Genomic DNA, 20,280 nt, shown 5'->3' on the forward strand with positions numbered 1-20,280 from the left:
CACAAGTTACTACCATTATTTTTTCATTTTTTTAGACACTAGTTCTCTTAAGCTGGCCATATACATGAAACGGTGGTTAGCCGCAAGTCGTCAGTGAGTCATTCAGCCAACAGTTCTGAATAGTTCTTCAGTTGTACTGAACCCAAAACTTCACTTCTTTGGGTTCAGTGCAAAAATGTGATTAGCAGGAAAAGTTTAAAATCGCAAATTACTACTATTATTTTTTCATTTATTAGACACTAGTTCTCTTAAGCTGGCCATACACATGAAATGTTGTTAGTCACGAGTTGTCAGAGATTTGTTTAGCCAACAGTTCTCAACAGTTCTTCAGTTGAAGTGAACCCAAAACTTCACTTCTTTGGGTTCAGTACAAAAATGTGATTAGCGGGAAAAGTTTAAAATTGCAAGTTACTACTGTTATTTATTTCTTTTTTAGACACGAGTTCTCTTAAGCTGGTCTTAAGGGGGCTTTACACGCAACGACATCGCTAACGAGATGTCGTTGGGGTCACGGAATTCGTGATGCACATTCGGCCTCGTTAGCGACGTCATTGCATGTGACACGTACGAGCGACCGCTAACGATCAAAAACACTCACCTTATCGTTGATCGTTGACACGTCGTTCAAATCCCAAATATCGTTGATGGTGCTGGACGCAGGTTGTTCGTCGTTCCTGAGGCAACACACATCGCTATTTCTGACACCCCAGGAACAACGAACAACACCGTACCTGCATCCTCCGGCAACGAGGTGGGCGTGCCTTTCCTGCGGTTGCTCTCCGCCCCTCTGCTTCAATTGGACACCTACCATGTGACGTCGCTGTGACACCGCACGAACCGCCCCCTTAGAAAAGAGGCAGTTCGCCGGCCACAGCGACGTTGTTAGGCAGGTAAGTATTTGTGATGGATACTAGCGATATTGTGCGCCACGGGGAAAGATTTGCCCATGACGCACAAACGACAGGGCGGGTGCTTTCACGATCGACATCACTAGCGATGTCGCTGCGTGTAAAGCAACCTTCACACATGAAATGGTTGTTGGCAGAATTATGTGTCACAATGCAATCTGTAATGTGAAACCAGACATGTGCGATCCACATCTCTCCCGACCATCAGTCGGCTGGCGGACCAACACACGATAGACCTTTGGTGAACCGATCAATATGAGCGGGTTTAGCAGGATTAATTTTTTGTGTGTGTGGGGGCTTTTAGATGAGTGCCAGTCATAAATTTTCTAGTTCATCAGATGTCCTCATATGTTGCTTGTCCAAGGTTGTCAAGAGTCATTAGTCCGATTGAATTTAGATTTTCGACCAGCAGTCCATGCCCTGTCTTTATATGACTGTATATTTTCCCCATCCCCTTAAAAGTTTAAGACTGATTTCTACATAGGTATTAGCACAAGACAAGCTATCACACATTTGTACACCGAGGAAGGACTAATGAGCTGTATACAATATGTGACAAATTTACAAGCCTTTATTCACTTAAGAAGTATTGTGTTGCATTTGTGATTTGATGCATGAAATAATGTAACACTGAAAGTCACTTTTTTTTCTCTTTTTCCTCTCTTTCTTGCTTCATTTTTTTTATTAGCATGTAAACGAAAAGAACAAGATCATGGTAAAGACAGAGGAAACACACCAAAGAAGCCAAGGTTGGTCTTCACAGATGTCCAACGGAGGACTCTCCATGCAATATTCAAAGAAAATAAGCGTCCATCCAAAGAGTTACAGATCACTATTTCCCAGCAGCTTGGCTTAGAGCTCAGCACAGTCAGCAACTTCTTCATGAATGCTCGTAGAAGGAGTCTAGATAAATGGCAAGATGAGGGCAGCTCGGGAAACACATCATCTTCATCAAGCACTTGTACCAAAGCATGAAGGAAAAAAAAAGAAAAAGAAAAAAAAAAAAAAAGGAAAAAAAAGAAACTACAACCTCGGTGGAAAAGCTTTAATACAAAGGACAAGGACCTCTCAATAGCAGGTTTATACTTTCAGAACTATTTCAAACCAAAATTATTTATAAATCCAAAGAAACCAAAGACTCATTTCTCCTGTACGGTGAACTTTTCTTCTTAAGACATTTTTCAGGAGAACGACTTGCAAAAAAAAAGAATACTAATAGTGATACAAAATTCCACTGGCCTTACACCTTCAATCATCATTTCCACCTTCACCGTAGTTTGCTGTCTGGTGGTTTGGAGCATCGTGGTCTCTTTTCATTGAATGGACTTCTTCTGATCTGGGTTTTTCATTTCCACCACACATTTAAATATGAAGGTGTATGGTGTATCAGTACTGTATACAATCCAGTGGTAAGGAACATGGTCATAACTTGTCTACAGGTTGGGATATGATGTGACCTACAAGTCGTCTTGAGTTCATTGGAACTGAGTGTAATTGTGTTGTTTGAGCCCAACGGTTTTAAGACTTGCCGGTGGTGCTCAAATGACTGAATGGCACCTAGACCTGTGCATTCTCTTTGTTTGTTAAGAGTTCTTCAAAAAATAGTGATACAACCTCTCCCACAAGTGCAACATACCAAAGAACATGTTTAGAATAGTAGTCCAGGTGTTTTATTCCAGTGATTTTAATATTCCAGTGATATTTTTACATAATGTTGTATGAAGAAGTGTAGGTATAAACAAAACAATTCTAATTTCTTACTAGATAATAATGAAAACTCACAAACATTCACTATAAACAGGACTGTTATTTATAAGGAAACCAAACCGTTCCTCATTGTAGTTATCTGAGGCTACGATCTTCTCGAGCACAAATATTTTCAGTTTGTCTGATATTTTTACCCACACGCCATCATCTTACTCTTTTGTATATTTACCATGAATCCAGTGTATGTGAGGGTGTGTGGGGTGGGTGGATGAGATTAGGTGTGTGTATGGGTGTGTGTACGGTAGCGCTTGTGGCCTTCAAAATATTTCCATTTCCTGTCCCATTATTTTTGATAAGGCTTTGAAACCCATTGTATTAAGAATCAGTAAATCATTTGCCCTCACCCCATCAGCTCCTATAACCCTACATATCACATAACAGCATATATAACAGAAGAAATAATCAAGTTGAGGGTTAGTGGGTGTTTTTTTTTTGTTTCTTACTGTAAAACCTAAGCTAGCGCAATGCCCTTCAGCAATACAAATATATCCCAAAATTTGTGCTCTTGTACTTATGTCTTTCTGATTTTAATCAAGTGGTAACACTATCCAAACAGCATTGACAGCAAACCAAAGAGTTATGTGTTCTGGAGTCATCCTATATTTTTTTATGTATACTACATAGCAGAATAACGCCCCGCCCCTTCTCAAAAAATAGCTGTCGGATGAACCACATTTCAGCTGATCGTTCGGCCAACAGCTACTTCTCCCCACTCCTTTGCACACAGGAATTTTCACCTGAGCCATTTATTTCTGTGTTCTCTTTGACAGAGCCACTACCAGAGTCTTCTGGTGGCGGCTTATCTCACTGGGAAGAAAAGGATTGGCTGTCCGAAATTTAACATGCCAGATCCTTATTTCCCCTGACATCATCTGTCATGGGAAAGTCGGGAAGCCTGTCATACAAATTAGACTTTGTTCAAGACTGCCAATATCAACAGCTTCAACCAACGTTATCCTCATATGCTTGTAGAATTGTTGATCCTGGTGTTCATAATTGGCGAAACAAGTGCAGATTACGCAATATTTGTCTACATCTTCTAATGACAGCCTTTACTTTATTAGGTTTCATTAGCTGATGAATCGGTAATGATAACCAGCTTACTGATATAAGTAAAATCTATACTTTTTTTTGTCCATTTTTGTCAATAGAATGTCAAGACACCTTTCTCCAATTTTTACAAACTTGTAATCCTCAAGGTATTATAATATTGCCTCATGCAATGTATTTATTGACTTATACGTCTAGAATAGAGACTGCACAGCTGGAATATCTTTCCATCTACATTGACATTAAGTTTAACTACTAATGTAGTTTAAATCACAAATTACCATCATATCTAATTCCAAAGACAGCTAGAGTTGCACATTTATACCATAGTAGACTTTAAAAGCTAAATCCATTGATATATTTTTGCAGTTTTCTAAAAATGGCCAAGTTTTTAGTGTACTGTAATTGTCTTGAAATGCAACCAGTAAATCATTGATGATACCAAAGAGTAATGTCTAATAGCAATGATGTTCTACTGGTATGCAATGTCAAGAAGACATACAACTATACTTTACTTGTGCGCAATTGTAACTATTCCATGCTGTACAATAATGTGTCCTTCCTCTGTACTCCATACACAATAATGATTCCTTAAAGGGTACTCCAAGGGTCTAGTATGTAACAGAATGCAAAGCAATCACAAAGAGAAAAAAAAACATTTTCTAATACACAACTTATTCTAGATCTGCCATGTTTCTTCACACCAAGGCTACTTCAGGAGATGTAAATTCTGTTATAGACTGATATCTATGTGATTCATCCATGTCTGTTCGTAGACAGGGTGGGTAGGCTGTAGATTTATTCTTGCTCTATAAGTCTCACTGCTGACTACAGCAGGTGCTACTTTAAAAGGACTCTGTCAGCACAGGATAAGTGTTCAAGCCAAGTACAGGCACTCATACATTATGATAGGGCTAATCATTTACATACACCTTCCTACCGGCTTGTTTTCCCTCAATCTCCACCCTCTCCTTTTCTTTGATTGCCAGCTCTGGCTTCATAGAGCTAGAGAAGTGAGGAGATAGATGGAAAACATGCAAATTGGAAGGTATGCTTAAATGATTCGTCCCACCATAATGCATGAGCACCTGTACTTGGATTGAACAGTCATCCTATGCAGACAGAGTCCCTTTGAGCATAGGTTTTGCTAATGTCTTAGCAGATCACTGCACACAACCATCAGCCATCACACTAATTTGTTCCTTACAGTCACTGTCTCGACAATTTTTTATTAAAAAATAATAATAATTGACAGTGTACAGCTCACCATTGTAACCAATGAAGGCTACTAGAGGACAGAACAAAACGTTATTTGTTTATTTTCTTTTTTCCGCAACCATAGTTGTCCTTATTTTCATATAGTATATATTTTATACTCCTGTAGAGGTGTGGTTCAGCTGTCCAGAATTTAGTTATAATGTATGATTATATTAACAATAGTTCTCCTGGCCCCATTCACACAGTGCAAATATGTTCAGGTTTTCTGCTGCATTATTCGCTATGATCAGAGCTTTGATAATTATGTATTAATGTATCATTCCCAGCTGCACATTGCATTGTTTATAGGTGTGATTTTGAGTCCATTTTGGGCCATACAGCATTCACTAGATTGGGTCTTTTTAACAATGTCATTTAAGGTTAGTTTCTACACACTGTACTAGCTTTTTAGTTGTATCTATCATTTCTAGAAGCACCTCTCTCCTCCACTCTTATCATCTTTGGTATTTTAGTTCAGTCTCTTTTACTTAAAAAGCTTTAAACTGCAATACCAGACACATCCAAAAGACAAGAGTGGCACTTTATCCAGACAAGAAGACAATTTTTACTAATCTCAGACAAGGTTGTACTTGAATCGTCCCGCAAAGAAAATATCAATTTACGCTTTTAGATTTTAAATGGTATAACCAGATCAGTTTAGGGGTCTGGGACAGTAAATATAACAAAAATACCCCAATTTTTTTCATAAAAAAAGTTATTAATTATTCACTAAAAAATACCCACAAACGCAGTACAAAGGAGCATCAATTAAGGCATCAAATTACCCACTTTACATAGGTATTACAATTTTTATCGGTTAGTGGAAGGCCAAAATCCTCATTACACTCTTCCCATCAAACCCATACTCCAAAAGAAAGATATAACGTACACTACACTGGTCGCATGAAATCATGCAATAAGACCAAAGGTGGATGAATGTAAGGAGAAAGGGAGTAAAAGACAGAAATAGTTATATTTAGAAAGGTGGGCCATATCGAGACTCTAGTTGTACCGTCATATATTCATTCATAACACACCGACAGATTTAACAAAAAGTCCCTTAGTTAGCCTCCACTATTGATCAAAGTAAATGATACCTCTGAACCCCCACAGATAAAATACTCACATAAAAGGCCACTCCTCCTCAGAGTATAGGGACATTCACCGGTATCCACACTTTACATATCAGATAGCTATTACATCATTAGTGGGTACCAATGAATATCCAAAAACTAGAGGACTAGCACCTCTGTTGTATACACATTAATGAATATTCCAATAAGTGTGTTGGAATATTCATTAATGTGTATACAACAGAGGTGCTAGTCCTCTAGTTTTTGGATATTCATTGGTACCCACTAATGATGTAATGGCTATCTGATATGTAAAGTGTGGATACCGGTGAATGTCCCTATAATCTGAGGAGGAGTGGCCTTTTATGTGAGTATTTTATCTGTGGGGGTTCAGAGGTATCATTTACTTTGATCAATAGTGGAGGCTAACTAAGGGACTTTTTGTTAAATCTGTCGGTGTGTTATGAATGAATATATGACGGTACAACTAAAGTCTCGATATGGCCCACCTTTCTAAATATAACTATTTCTGTCTTTTACTCCCTTTCTCCTTACATTCATCCACCTTTGGTCTTATTGCATGATTTCATGCGACCAGTGTAGTGTACGTTATATCTTTCTTTTGGAGTATGGGTTTGATGGGAAGAGTGTAATGAGGATTTTGGCCTTCCACTAACCGATAAAAATTGTAATACCTATGTAAAGTGGGTAATTTGATGCCTTAATTGATGCTCTTTTGTACTGCGTTTTTGGGTGTTTTTTAGTGAATAATTTATAAAGTTTTTTTATAAAACTTGGGGTATTTTTGTTATATTTACGCTTTTAGATCTTGCAAAACATAACAATATCTGGAAAAAAAGGAGACCATTCTTACTAATCTTAGACAAGACTGAACCTGAATTGTCCCACAAAGAAAAAATATTAATTTACGCTTTTTGATCTTACAAAACATAATGTTGTTTTCATGAAATCATATACCTCTATTTACCAAAGTTCTGAAGGCTCCAATACAATCTAGAACATATTTTGTGTCTTTTTCTAAAATAATCAAAACCAAGAAAATGCACTTAGCACATATTTCACGTTTTCTTTTGGAATTTATATTTTTTTTTTTTTACAAGTCTCCTGTGTCTTAATATTCCTGTTGTGTACTTCATATAGAAGCCTCAGTGTTCTTTATATTTCCTCTCAGTGTTCTCCTAATGTGTCTGGTACCGGTGGTCACATATGCCCAGTGGCTCCGTCCCATGAATCACATCTTTTTGTACATGGGCAGCAGACTGATTCCCTGGGTATTGTACAAACCAGTGAATAATTGGTGCAGTAAAAGCAGCTGTTTATCCCTGGAACTGAGAACTTTAGGTGTATGTTGTGAGCATTAATTGGAACCTGTCAGGTGCAATATGCACCCAGAACCACGAGCAGTTCTGGGTGCATATTTCTAATCCCTGCCTAACTGTCCCTACATCTAGTAGCAAACAAAGATCTTTAGAAAAAGTATTTCTAAAGATCCTTTATGATATGCTATTGAGCGCAGGGACTAGTTGCAAGGGTGTCATTTCTCCGACTATGTTGTGAATAAACACAGCACTTCTGTGTGGCAGGTGCTCAAGTAGGATCCAGTACAGTATGTAGAAAAGAGCAAATACTTGGCACTCAAATGGTTGAAGAAACTGGTATTTTATTTAGTAAGCTTGAGCAGATACAGTACAGACGTTTTGGTCTAACATAGACCTTCATCAGTGTGCAGTGTAGATGGTCTGCTCAGCTTGTGAGTGAAAGTGGTGCTGGTGTAGCCCACGGTGTCCACCGCTGTGTGGCAAACATCTGTGCTGTATCTGATCAAGCTTACTCAATAAAATACCAGTTTCTTCAACCATTTGAATACCAAGTATTTGCTCTTTCCTTCATTTTCCGCAACTAGTCTACCCTCTTAGCTTGTTAGTATGTTAGTAAGCCCACAGGGACGTGCTAACATGCTATACAATGCCCATTGCCCAGTGTCATCGGTGGCGACTTGTGTACCTGTATCCATTGTCACCACCTCTCAGACACTGGGTTTAGGCTCAGTGCACACGATCAAAAGTTACCGTACTTCCGGTCATGTGCACTAAGAAGCCGGATGTACATGTCCCGACTCCCCAGAGGTCTAGTGCACCTGACCAGAACTCTAAGTACGTAATAGTTAAATCTAGATACAAGAGTCTTTTTTAAATATATCTATAGTTTATTTTTTAATAGAATCATCAAACTCTTGCACGTGCAAAGGAGGCCTACCTATGGTCACACAACCAAAAATACATTCTGCTGTAAAATATTATATAGACCTCAGGACATGACTTCTAAAGTTATAATGTTTTGTGGTTAGATACAAGAATGGTTCATTCGAGGTAACAGATATGCTAATATCCAATAGCTCTGTAATAATAGAAAGACATTTTGCATTTGTGAAATACAAATTATACACAGTCTAATCTATTTCTTACTTCCCAATATGTTTATGTTTTTGCTGTTTATGTTTTTTGTCAGTACTGCTTAAATTTGTATGATTTTATATACCAAAGAGTCTTAGGACAAGTCCACTCACTAGAGCTGGAAAAGCAGTAGCCCAAATAAAAAGGTCTTTTTTTTTTTCAAACCAGATCAATGTCAAGAAGGAAGAAAAAAGAAAAAAAACTATGCATTTAGCAAACAAAGAGAAAGTACTTTGGCTGTGTTGCCTAATTAGTGTTTATGGTGCGTTCAATTTCCTATCACAGAGGTCAGGCTGATTTCATTGTACTGACCTTCTGGTCTATTGTGGTGTGGTTAGCTTTACAATACGTTTGGTAACAATTTCCTAAAAGGACAAAGAAGCAAAGAAATAGCTGCTTCCGTGTGTAAAAAAAAAATGAAAAAAATGTAAAGATCGACTATTTATAGTGTGAACCAAAGATGCTACCTCACTCAATTTCCATTTCGTGATTTTAATCACATTGATGATACCAAAGAATACCAAAGATTTTTTTTTCTTGCACGGCCTTCGTCTGCCAAAGGCACTCGGCGACCTTTTTCTGACTCCTGACCCATAACCCTTGACCTTTGAGAAATATAACTCTTTTCTTTTTTTTCATAAATATTATAATTAACCCCTTCAGGGTCAGAGGTGCTGTAAAGCACCCTTGAGACTGATGGACTCAATAGCAGAGAGACCAGATGGCTTATCATGATCATGGTCTGGCTCATCAATTTTCCCTAAAAAAAAAAAGTCACTGAGTTATTGGAAATTGACTTTTTAAAATGACCGAATGCTAACATAGCCATGTCTCTCGATTACCTTTCTGGTAGCTACAAAATAAACTTTTCACTAATTCTAAATGTAGGCATTGTCCATTTTTATTGTCTAAATGTCCTCCCCTTTCTGATTCAATCATCAGTCATCCTACTGTTGTCGGCCTACAGGTCCCATAACTCAAGTTCATCCAAACCTGCAGTAATTTACCTATGGTTGATGCTTCATTGACCTTCTATAAGCCAGATCATGGTCATTGTTTGTCAATGGTCATCTGAAGCCCTCTAAAAACCAAAAGACACACAAAATCCATTACCAATGCTAGGAAAAAAAATAAATAAAGCTTTAGGCAAAAATGTTGAAGACTTTGTAAACTCATAGGACGAGTGCCTTGCTTATACCAAAGTGTTAAACCGCTGTTGACCTCTTCTATCTCACCTTATATGTCTTTGAATACCTCAGCCTCGATGAAAGGCCACTAATTAAATAATAATAATAATAATAATAATACTCATAAAGGAATAATTCTTCTTCACCGTGGTGCTTTTGCAGTGCAACCATGCAATGAACATTTCTTCGATACCAAAGGATTTTATTTTTCACTCTTTTAGCTGATGAACCAAAGTTTTAGCTAGTCTTAGCTGTTGGCAGTCTCTTTTATGCTCTCTCACTCTCTTGCCTGCGCCTGGCCAATCGCTTCGAGTACCTATTGCCTGGATGTAGGCCGTGCAGTCCTCTTACCAATTCCTTCAAATACCTCATAGTATAAGAAATCTTTAGGGTAATGTTGTATAGAAAGTCTATGTGATAAGGCAGAAACTTACTAGTTTGGTAAATGTTAACCTTCATTCAAATGCTTTATAATCCATATTTATTTTATACCTATTTTATGTTATTATTATATCTTTTTTTTGCTTTTATTTCCCGCTATTCATTTTTTTCCAAAGAAATTATTTTTTTCCCTACAGTATAGGAAGGGGTTGGGTCAGGACAGGTTGCAATTTAACGCAATGAAGACTTTCATGTATGATATTGTTTTTGAACAATGACACTTTGTGTTTAATATTGAAATTAATTTTTTTTACAGGGTAAAACAAAAACGAAATCAATGTAATAATACACATTCTCTATATTCCTTTTCAATGATCTGTAAATGAAACCTTTCATTTTGATTTCGGTTATGTAATTTTTGCTTAATTTATGATGACATTTTAATAATGCCTGTATATAGTCCGTTTCAAGAAAACCAAAGTTTCATGTTACAACCTTTTTATTTGTCTGCCGAGATAAAATGATGGAGAGATTTTTTTTATTTTGTTGTTTTGTTTTTTTAATCTCTTGACTGTGCAGGGTGTATAAAGAATAATCTTTGCAGACGTTGTCGTGTGTTTTAAACACTGCCAGATCCCTATACCTTGTACTGACGAAGGTATTGTTATCAAACCAAAAATAAGTCATTTGTATGTATGTATGTACATTTTATGGGTTTTTGTTGTTAATTTATTTCTTAAGGGGTTACTTTGTGGGTATGACCTGCGCATCCAAAGAATATTTCCGATGTTGTTCGACGTTAATCAAGCACTGGCATTTGTGACTCTTTTCTTTTGAGTTGATTTGTTTATGTGTGTATATAAATATGTATAATTTGCCATTAAGCACGGGTATAGAAAGAAGAGGGTGTTAAGTGTTGACGACAAGCAAACTTGTATTTGGATATTTGCTCAACTTTCTAAATAAATGGTCATACTAAATTGAAATCTGTGATTTACAGAGGAGGAGGTGAACATGTTATGAACCGGATCATTCATTTTGGTTGCTTTGTGGATACCAAACCAGTTACTAAGAGCAGCTGGACTGCTATCTGGGTAAAAAAAAATAAAAAGCTGTGTAAATAATAATAAAAAAAAACATTGGTGGAAAAATAAAGTAAAAATAAAAATAATAAAAAAATGCATCTGAAAATGTGATAATTTCAATGCCCCTGTCTATGACATATATTGATAGTACATTGCTAGTCTACCCTGTTTATTTTATTTATTTAATGTAGGATGAAGAAAAATTAAAACTGTACACCAATCTCAATTTACCAAAAAAATATACTAAAATTAATTTTCTTTTTATTTGTCTACAGTATATGTTTACCGCAGAATAAGTAATATCATGTGTCTAAGCCTAGGGACAAATAGAGTTTATGGAGCTGTCAGGATGCATATGCCCATCCATTATAAAGTCCCATTGTCAAAATGTATAGTATACATTTTCCATGGGGGTTCTCCGTATAGGGAAGCGCAATCTTGTGCACTTACCTATACAGATAAACTGACGATCCATACCGGTCAGAGGAATGCCAGAAGAACACACTTTGCAATCTGTCTGGTGAATGTAATTGTATGGGAAATTAAGGGATATATAAAAAAAATACTTATAATGTATTCTGTATGCTACGTGCAGAGATGCAGTGTGCAGACGTAGACTTACCCCATGATATATGGCATCGTAACACATTGTTTGCAGTGTTTTTGCAGTTATTTGCAATGTTCAGTGTAGTGACCACCTAAACCCATAAACAACGAAAATGATATGTCACAACGCGTGTACACAATTGATTGTAGTCTCCAATATACTATAGTGCAGAGATTCCCAACCTTTATGACCTTGAGAGCCACAATCAGCTCTGAGAGAGGGTTACAAGCCACATTCAACTGTGTGAGAGGGTCATAAGCCACATCCAGGTCTGAGACAAGGTCACGATCCAATCAGCTCTGAGAGAGAATCACAATCCACATTCAGCTCTGAGAGAGTGTCACAAGCCACATTCAGCTGTGAGACAGGGTCATGAGCCACATCCAGCTCTGAGAGAGTGTTACGAGCCACATCCAGCTCTGAGAGGGTCACGAGCCACATCCAGCTTTGAGGGAGGGTCAAAAGCCACATTCAGGTCTGAGGGATGGTCATACGCCACATGCAGCTCTCAACCCATTTACAGTAATGACACCCAAAGCCCCTTTTAGAGGTATAATGACAGTCAAAGCTTTTTTAGATGAGTCACACTGAGGCACTACACCAAGATCTAAGGGTTCCTACCTTACCCCCTTTCATATCTGCTCTTCTGGGTAGGGCTACTCACAAAAGTCACCATTTAGAAACCTTCCCTTCATAGCTATCTGCTAGACCTGGCACTTATGCACCCAGCTGGAAGACAGCCGCGAGCCACACATTACAAGCCCGTGAGTCACATGTGGCTTCCGAGCCACAGGTTGGGGACACATGCTATAGTGAAATAGTGGGCTAACCATAGGTATTTCTGCAGTAGAATAGGAGGTCTGGTGTTCAGCCATACCCTCACATGTGCAAAAATAGGATTGCAGAATTAACACTTGGCTGTGACCCCCAAGACTACCTGCACAGTGCATCCATTTTGGGAGTAAAAAAAGGAACAATTTGAGCAGAGTTAGTACTTGATACATTTCATTGGTCAGGGGGAAGACAAACAATCGGGATTGTAGTAGCTGGTCACTGATATAAAAGGTTGACTTCTACATCTTCTTTTTGCCTTTTACCCCGTATACTGCTCAATATGTTATTTAAAATGAGTATTTCTTTACTGATAAACCACTACTGCCATGTAACCTGGACGTGTCATACATATGTGATAGCTGGAGTGAAAACTTGGTTGACATGTGATAAAATCCCACCGAACTTCTATTGTCAAATGGAACCACAATTTTGGGCCATATTAGGTAAATTTTCCAAGGATTTTGCGTAGTTAGCTTTGTACTATCCAAATTATTTCTCATGGGCGGGTTGTAATACTTACTGTTTTCAGATGCATGATTTTTTACAGTTTTTCTACAGCTTTACTTCACATTTAACCTCTAGATTTGTCTTTTTGTGTTTTATTTCATTTTATGGTTTTTATTTTTACCATAATTCCCATATTACTGAAATGCAGATGTGATGTGTCATTAACTCTTGTAAAATAATGTGCATTGATTTACTGTGCGACAAAGTCTTGTGTTTTGGAAACTGTTCTGACATCTACAAGGCACATTTAAAGTCTGCATCATTTTGCAGTGACAATTATTTTGATGTCAGAAAATGAAATAAATTTCATCAATGTATCCGCGCTCTTTACCCTTCTTCTTTCTTTGCATTCATTATTTTCTCGTCTGTACACACCACGAAAATTGGATATACTTCTTCAAATTAGTAGCATTGCAGACTTTAAGAAATTACTGTCTGCAGCTATCATCCAGCATCGAAAGATATCCATCACTGCACACGATAGAAAAAATCTCAAAAAGAGCTGAAATGGCCTTTCCAGAGTGTATTTAATTCTGACATAAAGATTTATTTGTTAGGCTGAGATAGTGCTGATCTGAGACGATACAGAATTAGATCTGCCATCTAGGGTTTTTTTACCTTCAAAAGAAAATTCTAGTTCTGCATCAGTTCTCCAGTTTAGAGAAAATAACTAATTGCCAAAGTAGAACACAGTAAATGTATCTAATACACAGCAAGGTGTTAAATGGATAAACACTAAAGGGGACGTTCACACTAAAAAAATATGAGAGGAGCATCCCAAGGTGTCCCAATAACGAATTCTTAGCTTAGCGTCTACTAATATGATCCATCGTCACACATTGATATGGTGAAGGTGCTAGAAAATGAAATGTGCCCCATTGAAAGTTTTCTTATCGAAGGTCTCATTAACTTGTTGTGTCCCTCATGTGACACCAATGCCTTATCCCTTCACCAAGACATTATTGTATACCTCCATTGTAATATCATTATGTATTTTTATGCTATGATGTAATTATGTACATGGCAACATTTTTGTGTCTAATATCCCTATACAGTGGAACCTTGGATTACGAGCATAATTTGTTCCGGGGGTGAGCTCTTAAAGCAAGTTACTCTTATATCAAAGCGAATTTTCCGATAGGAAATAATTGAAACTCAAACAATTTGTTCCACAACCCAAGAATATTTACTGCATTTATACAAACTTATTACAGTAATACAAAATAATGTACTGTAGTCATTTAAAATTATTACAGTGCACTAATACAAAATACTGTACAGTAAAAAGCATATGTTCTTGGACCCCTGCTGTTCTCCATCTATACCTTCGGCTTGGGACAGCTCATAGAGTCCCACGGCTTCCAGTATCATCTCTATGCCGATGACACACAGATCTACCTCTCTGGACCTGACATTACCTCTCTACTAACCAAAATACCACAATGTTTGTCTGCTATTTCATCCTTCTTCTCTGCACGATTCTTAAAACTTAACATGGACAAAACAGAGTTTATTGTCTTTCCTCCTCCTCACTCACCTCCTCCAACAAGCCTTTCCATCAAACTTGATGGTTGCTCACTCACCCCAGTCTCACAAGCTCGTTGCCTTGGAGTGACCCTCGACTCTGCTCTATCCTTCAAGCCACACATCCAAGCCCTCTTCAACTCATGCCGATTACAACTCAAAAATATCTCCCGGATCCGTGCTTTTCTTAACCAAGAATCTTCAAAAACATTAGTGCATGCCCTCATCATCTCCCGCCTCGACTACTGCAACCTCCTGCTCTCTGGCCTCCCTTCCAACACTCTTGCACCCCTCCAATCTATCCTAAACTCTGCAGCCCGCTTAATCCACCTCTCCCCTCGCTACTCCCCAGCCTCGCCACTCTGCCAATCCCTTCACTGGCTTCCCATCGCCCAACGACTCCAGTTCAAAACATTAACCATGACATACAAAGCCATGCACAACCTGTCTCCTCCCTACATCTGTGACCTAGTCTCCCAGTACCTACCTGCACGCAACCTTAGATCCTCACAAGATCTCCTTCTCTGCTCCTCTCTTATTTCCTCTTCCCACAATCGTGTACAAGATTTCTCCCGTGCATCCCCCATACTCTGGAACGCTCTACCTCAGCACATCAGACTCTCCCCTACCGTGGAAAGCTTCAAGAGGAACCTCAAGACCCACCTCTTCCAACAAGCCTACAACCTACAATAGCCCTCAGCCCAGTAGACCACTGCGCAACCAGCTCTGTCCTCACCTATTGTACCATCACCCATTCCCTGTAGACTGTGAGCCCTCGCGGGCAGGGTCCTCTCTCCTCCTATACCAGTCTGTCTTGTACTGTTAATGATTTGTTGTACGTATACCCTCTTTCACTTGTAAAGCGCCATGGAATAAATGGCGCTATAATAATAAATAATAATAAATAATAATAATAAATAATATAAAACAAATTAAACTGCACTTTAGCTTACAATAGTGTGCGGGAGATACACTATAGAGAAAAAATGATGTATAAATATGACAACCTTCATTCTAGTACAGTACACAGAAAAAGCACACCCCTAATCTATACTCCCCAAAATAAGGGCGGAACTAAGCAAATGTGGGGTAGGAATACTGCACAGGGAATTAGATTACAGTATAAGCAATGTGCTGTACTGGTTAGCAGAGAGAAAGTCAATACTGTATCCACAAATGCAAATTGATAGATATGCTATACAGTATATATTGTACTGTACAATGGACTACTGTATACAGTACATATGTACAGAAAGTTACCTCCAGTAGGTTTACACAGAGCATGCCAGAGCGGGTCCGAGCGCGATGAAAGGAAAGAACCGAAAGTGTGCACGGTGAGGATTTGCTTTTATTGCAAATCATTGCTCTCAAACTAAGTTACAAATTTTTAAAAAGCTTTACTTGTCTTGCAAAACGCTCTAAAATGAAGTTACTCTTAAACCAAGGTTCCACTGTACTGGTACAAACTGTGTGCATTATCTCTGTACCCTGACGTTACAGGGTACATTATACATCCAGTGGGACATCATTATGGGCACATTTCCTGTAGCTAGTTAAAGGGAATCTATCAGCAGGTTTTTGCTACCTCATCTGAGAGCACCATGATGTAGGCAAAGAGATCCTTAATCCAACTATATATCCCTTAGATTACTGGGTGCAGTCATTCTGACACAAGCAGAATATATAGATTTAGTCATGTAGCAGAGTTAGGAGCTGTCCCGCCCACACCAGGCTCTCAATAGACATTGTACATTGACATTGAGGTGTCAATCACAGCAGAGGGCATGTCCATGCACTTGAGTTTCTAGTCCTGTAATGATAAGGGTCCTGCTTCTTCAACAAACATAAACAAAAGATTGGATCGTAACAAAACAGGCATTCCTAAACTTTCTGTGTTAACCCTTGTAGCATGCTGGGTTGAACTTACATAACAAAAACCTGTTGACAGATTCCCCTTAAATGGAACCAGTCAGCACATTTTTACAGATGGCATTGTATAGGCGTTTGTTCCCAAATAAAAAATATTTATTTTTGCTGAGATCTGATGTGCCAGTGATGAGAAATGTAGCGTTGAAGAAATATGCAAATCAGGCTTGAAGTTCACTGATGAGTCAGTGCACTTGGACTTCTTCTTGCCAAGTAAACTTCCAGTCTGTTTTGCAACTTATGGGAAAATTACATAAGGGAAGGACTAGAGTGAAATTGCGCCAACTTATGCCACTTTAATGATTTAGCCAAAAACATCTGGAATGGCTAAACTTCATGCACAAAATGAAAAAAAAAGGTGCAAATAGAATCATGATTTGGGTACAAGAAAAAAAGTGCAATTCACACAAAACTAGACAAAAAAGGCAAAAAGACAATGATGAAGCAGGGCTTCAACTTCTTAAGATTGGCGTGTTGCATCTCAACATAAAAAGGTGTCATTTGTATTTGAAACAGGTGCCTAATAGTGATGGGCGAACAGTATAATGCTCGGTGCTCGGTACTTGTACTAATGAGTGAACACTACGGTGCTCGAGTGCTTTTTACTTGAGTCGAGCTGGTCAGATGTTCTGACGGGCTCGACTTGAGTATATGGAAATCAATGATTGGGCAGTTCAGCTCCCCGCCCACATACAGCCAGCATTTCCGGGGGAGGGAGGTGTTTTGTTGTTTTTGCCACAATACATTTAAAAACTTTGTTGTTACCCCCAATGAGACCCATTCAGAGATTGCAATTGACTAACTGGGGTACCAGCTCCCATCATCGAGTGTAGCAAGCCTGTGCTTTGTGTTCAGTTCTTCACAAATGACACATCCGAGCCCCCGTGATACTCAGACAAGCATCATGAGTACCTGAGCACCCAGATACTTGAACTAGTACTGAGCAGTGGCGAGCACGCTTGCCCATCATTAGTGCCTATATAGCCATACTATTACTTTCATATGTAAAAACGTGCCAACTTGTTACTTTGCATTACGCTGTTACTGTGACATCACTATGTGTAATATTTTTATGATGTAGTATCATTGTGTGCATTATCCTTATTTTGTTGGACCATAATACTAACCCCTGTGTTTTAACTCCTTCATGACCGAGGATGTACCGGTACAACCTAAATTAAGAAGGGGTGATCACTGCTGTTTGCTGGGGTGAGCCGTCAGTGATTCCTGCACATGTCTGCTGATTTGAACAGCAGATATGTGTGGCTTACAGGTGCAAGTGAAGTCGTGATCCACTCATGCTTGTTAACCCCTTAGATCGTGCTGCCAAAATGTGACAATGCAATTTAAATGGCCGTAGCGGGGAAATCGCCTTTCCCTGCCACCATTAGAAGCCCCGTGACATGATCACGAAGAGCCGATGGTTGCCATGGTAGCGATTGGTCATGTGATGACTCCTGTCACTATCATGACGTAGTTCCTGTTACAGCCGGCAGAGCAGAGGCTGTAACAGGAATGCAGCATTTCTGTTGATCAGAGCTATGCAGCTCTGATCAGCAGAAATGAATCAGCAATCAGACTGCTGATCCTTATAGTCCCCTATGAGGACTAATAAAAAAAAAGTTTTAAAAAATTTAGAAAAAAGCCCTAAAAGTTCAAATCACCCCCCATTCGCCTCATTGAAAATTAAACAGTTAAAAAACAAAACATTCACACTTTTGGTATCGCTGTGTTCAGAAATGCCTTATCAAAATATAAAATCAGTCAATGTTATCGGAAAATGGCATAGAGGCAAAAAAAATTCCGAAAGCCAATTTTTTGGTCATCACACATTTTGCGCAAAATACAATAACAGGCCATCAAAACATAGCATCTGCGCAATAATGGTACCATTAAAAACATCCTCTCGAGATGTAAAAAATAAAAAAATAAGCCATCACTGAGCCCCATAACGCTACGGGTCATGGAAAATGGCACAAAAAGTGTACCACTTTTAACAAGTTTCTAAAAAAATGTTTTAACCCTTTAGATAAAAGTAAACCTATATGGCTATGTGCCCACGCTGCGGATTTTGCGCGGATTTTGCCGCGGATTTACCGCGGATTTCCCGAAAATCTGCACAGCGGCACTTCCAAGCCATTTCAATGGCATTTTGGAAATGCTGTGTCCATGCTGCGGATTTTTCCGCGGCGGATTTGCCGCGGATTTTGATCCGGAAAAATCTGCAGCATGTCAATTATTCTTGCGGATTTTGGTGCGGATTTTGGGTATAGAATGGGGAAAAAAAAAAAAATTCGCATCAAAATCCGCGGCAAAATAGCGGTAATCCGCGGTAAATCCGCGACAAATCCGCGGCAAAAATAAGGTGCGGATTTGCCGCGAAAGTCGCGGATTTTCATGCAGAAAAATCCGCAGGTACATTCTACCGTGGACACATAGCCTAAGTGTTTGGCTTCTACAAACTCATACCAACCTGAAGCATCACACCGATAGGTCAGTTTTACCATATAATGAACACGATGAATAAAATACCCCAAAAACAATCATGGAATTGCACTTTTTTGGGAATTTTTCCAGACTTGGAATTTTTTTTGCCATTTTCCAGTACACTATATGGTAAAACTCATTGTTTCATTTACAAGTACAACTCGTGATACAAAAAACAAACTTTCATGTGGCAAGATTGATGCAAAAATAAAATAGTTACTGCTCTCGGAAGAAGGGGAGCAAAAAACAAAAATGAAAAACAGAAAATCGTACAGGTGTGAAGGGGTTCTGGACCGACCCAAAGTAAAGATAAGGCCCCGTCACATGCAGCGATATCGCTAGCGAGCGTACCCGTCTCTGTCGTTTGTGCGTAACGGGCAAATCGCTGTCCGTGGCGAACAATATCGTTCGTAGCCGTCACACGGACTTACCTGCCTAGCGACGTCGCTGGGGCTGGCGAACCGCCTCCTTTCTAAGGGGGCGGTTCGTGCGGCATCACAGCGGCGTCACTAAGCGGCCGCCCAATAGAAGCGGAGGGGAGGAGATGAGCGGCCGTAACATCCCGCCCACCTCCTTCCTTCCTCATTGCCGGCAGACGCAGGTAAGCTATAGTTCGTCGTTCCTTAGGTGTCACACGTAGCGATGTGTGCTGCCTCGGGAACGACGAACAACCTGCGACCTCAACAATCAACTATTTTTTGAAAATGAACGACGTGTCAACGATGGATGATTTGGTGAGTACTTTCCATCGTTAACGGTTGCTCGTTGGTGTCACATGCAACATCGCTAACGATGCCAGATGTGTGTCACGGAATCCGTGACCCAGCGATATATCGTTAATACGTCGTTGCGTGTGACGGGGTCTATAGTTCCTGACATACATGCTGAATGTGTCAATAGGGCTCTATTGCTGTACAAAGGCCAAATAAGTGTCCTATTGGCCTTCATCTGGCCTAGATTGTAAATGTCAGTGTTCAAAAAAAAAAAAAAAGGTATGGTATAGTGTACTACATTAAGGTATTCCCATGTTTCCAGTGGAAGAAAAAACATCCATTAAATGGAAGCCGTACTAGCTTTCAGATATGTAAAGAATCCCTGCAGATCTAGCCAATCACAGCAGTGCTTGATGTCTTACATAATGGAACATGAAGCAGACTGCCTGATTCTGCCACCTCTGGAATATCCCTTTCTTCTTGCTATTTCCCAGGATGTC

The 20,280-nt window shown here is 39.1% G+C and overlaps 1 protein-coding gene across 2 annotated transcripts in view; it reads left to right on the forward strand.

The window, feature by feature from the left end:
- Nucleotides 1-4,613, forward strand: part of ONECUT1 (one cut homeobox 1) — an 82,973-nt gene extending 78,360 nt beyond the window's left edge. For both annotated transcript variants that reach the window (XM_075345772.1, XM_075345773.1), the window contains one exon: nt 1,597-4,613. In XM_075345772.1, the coding sequence (XP_075201887.1) occupies nt 1,597-1,883 (287 nt within the window). In that variant the 3' untranslated portion in view covers nt 1,884-4,613. The remainder of the gene's footprint in view (nt 1-1,596) is intronic.
- Nucleotides 4,614-20,280: the final 15,667 nt, after the last annotated feature.

The sequence above is a fragment of the Anomaloglossus baeobatrachus genome, chromosome 4, assembly GCF_048569485.1.
Source record: "Anomaloglossus baeobatrachus isolate aAnoBae1 chromosome 4, aAnoBae1.hap1, whole genome shotgun sequence".
NCBI lineage: Eukaryota > Metazoa > Chordata > Amphibia > Anura > Aromobatidae > Anomaloglossus > Anomaloglossus baeobatrachus.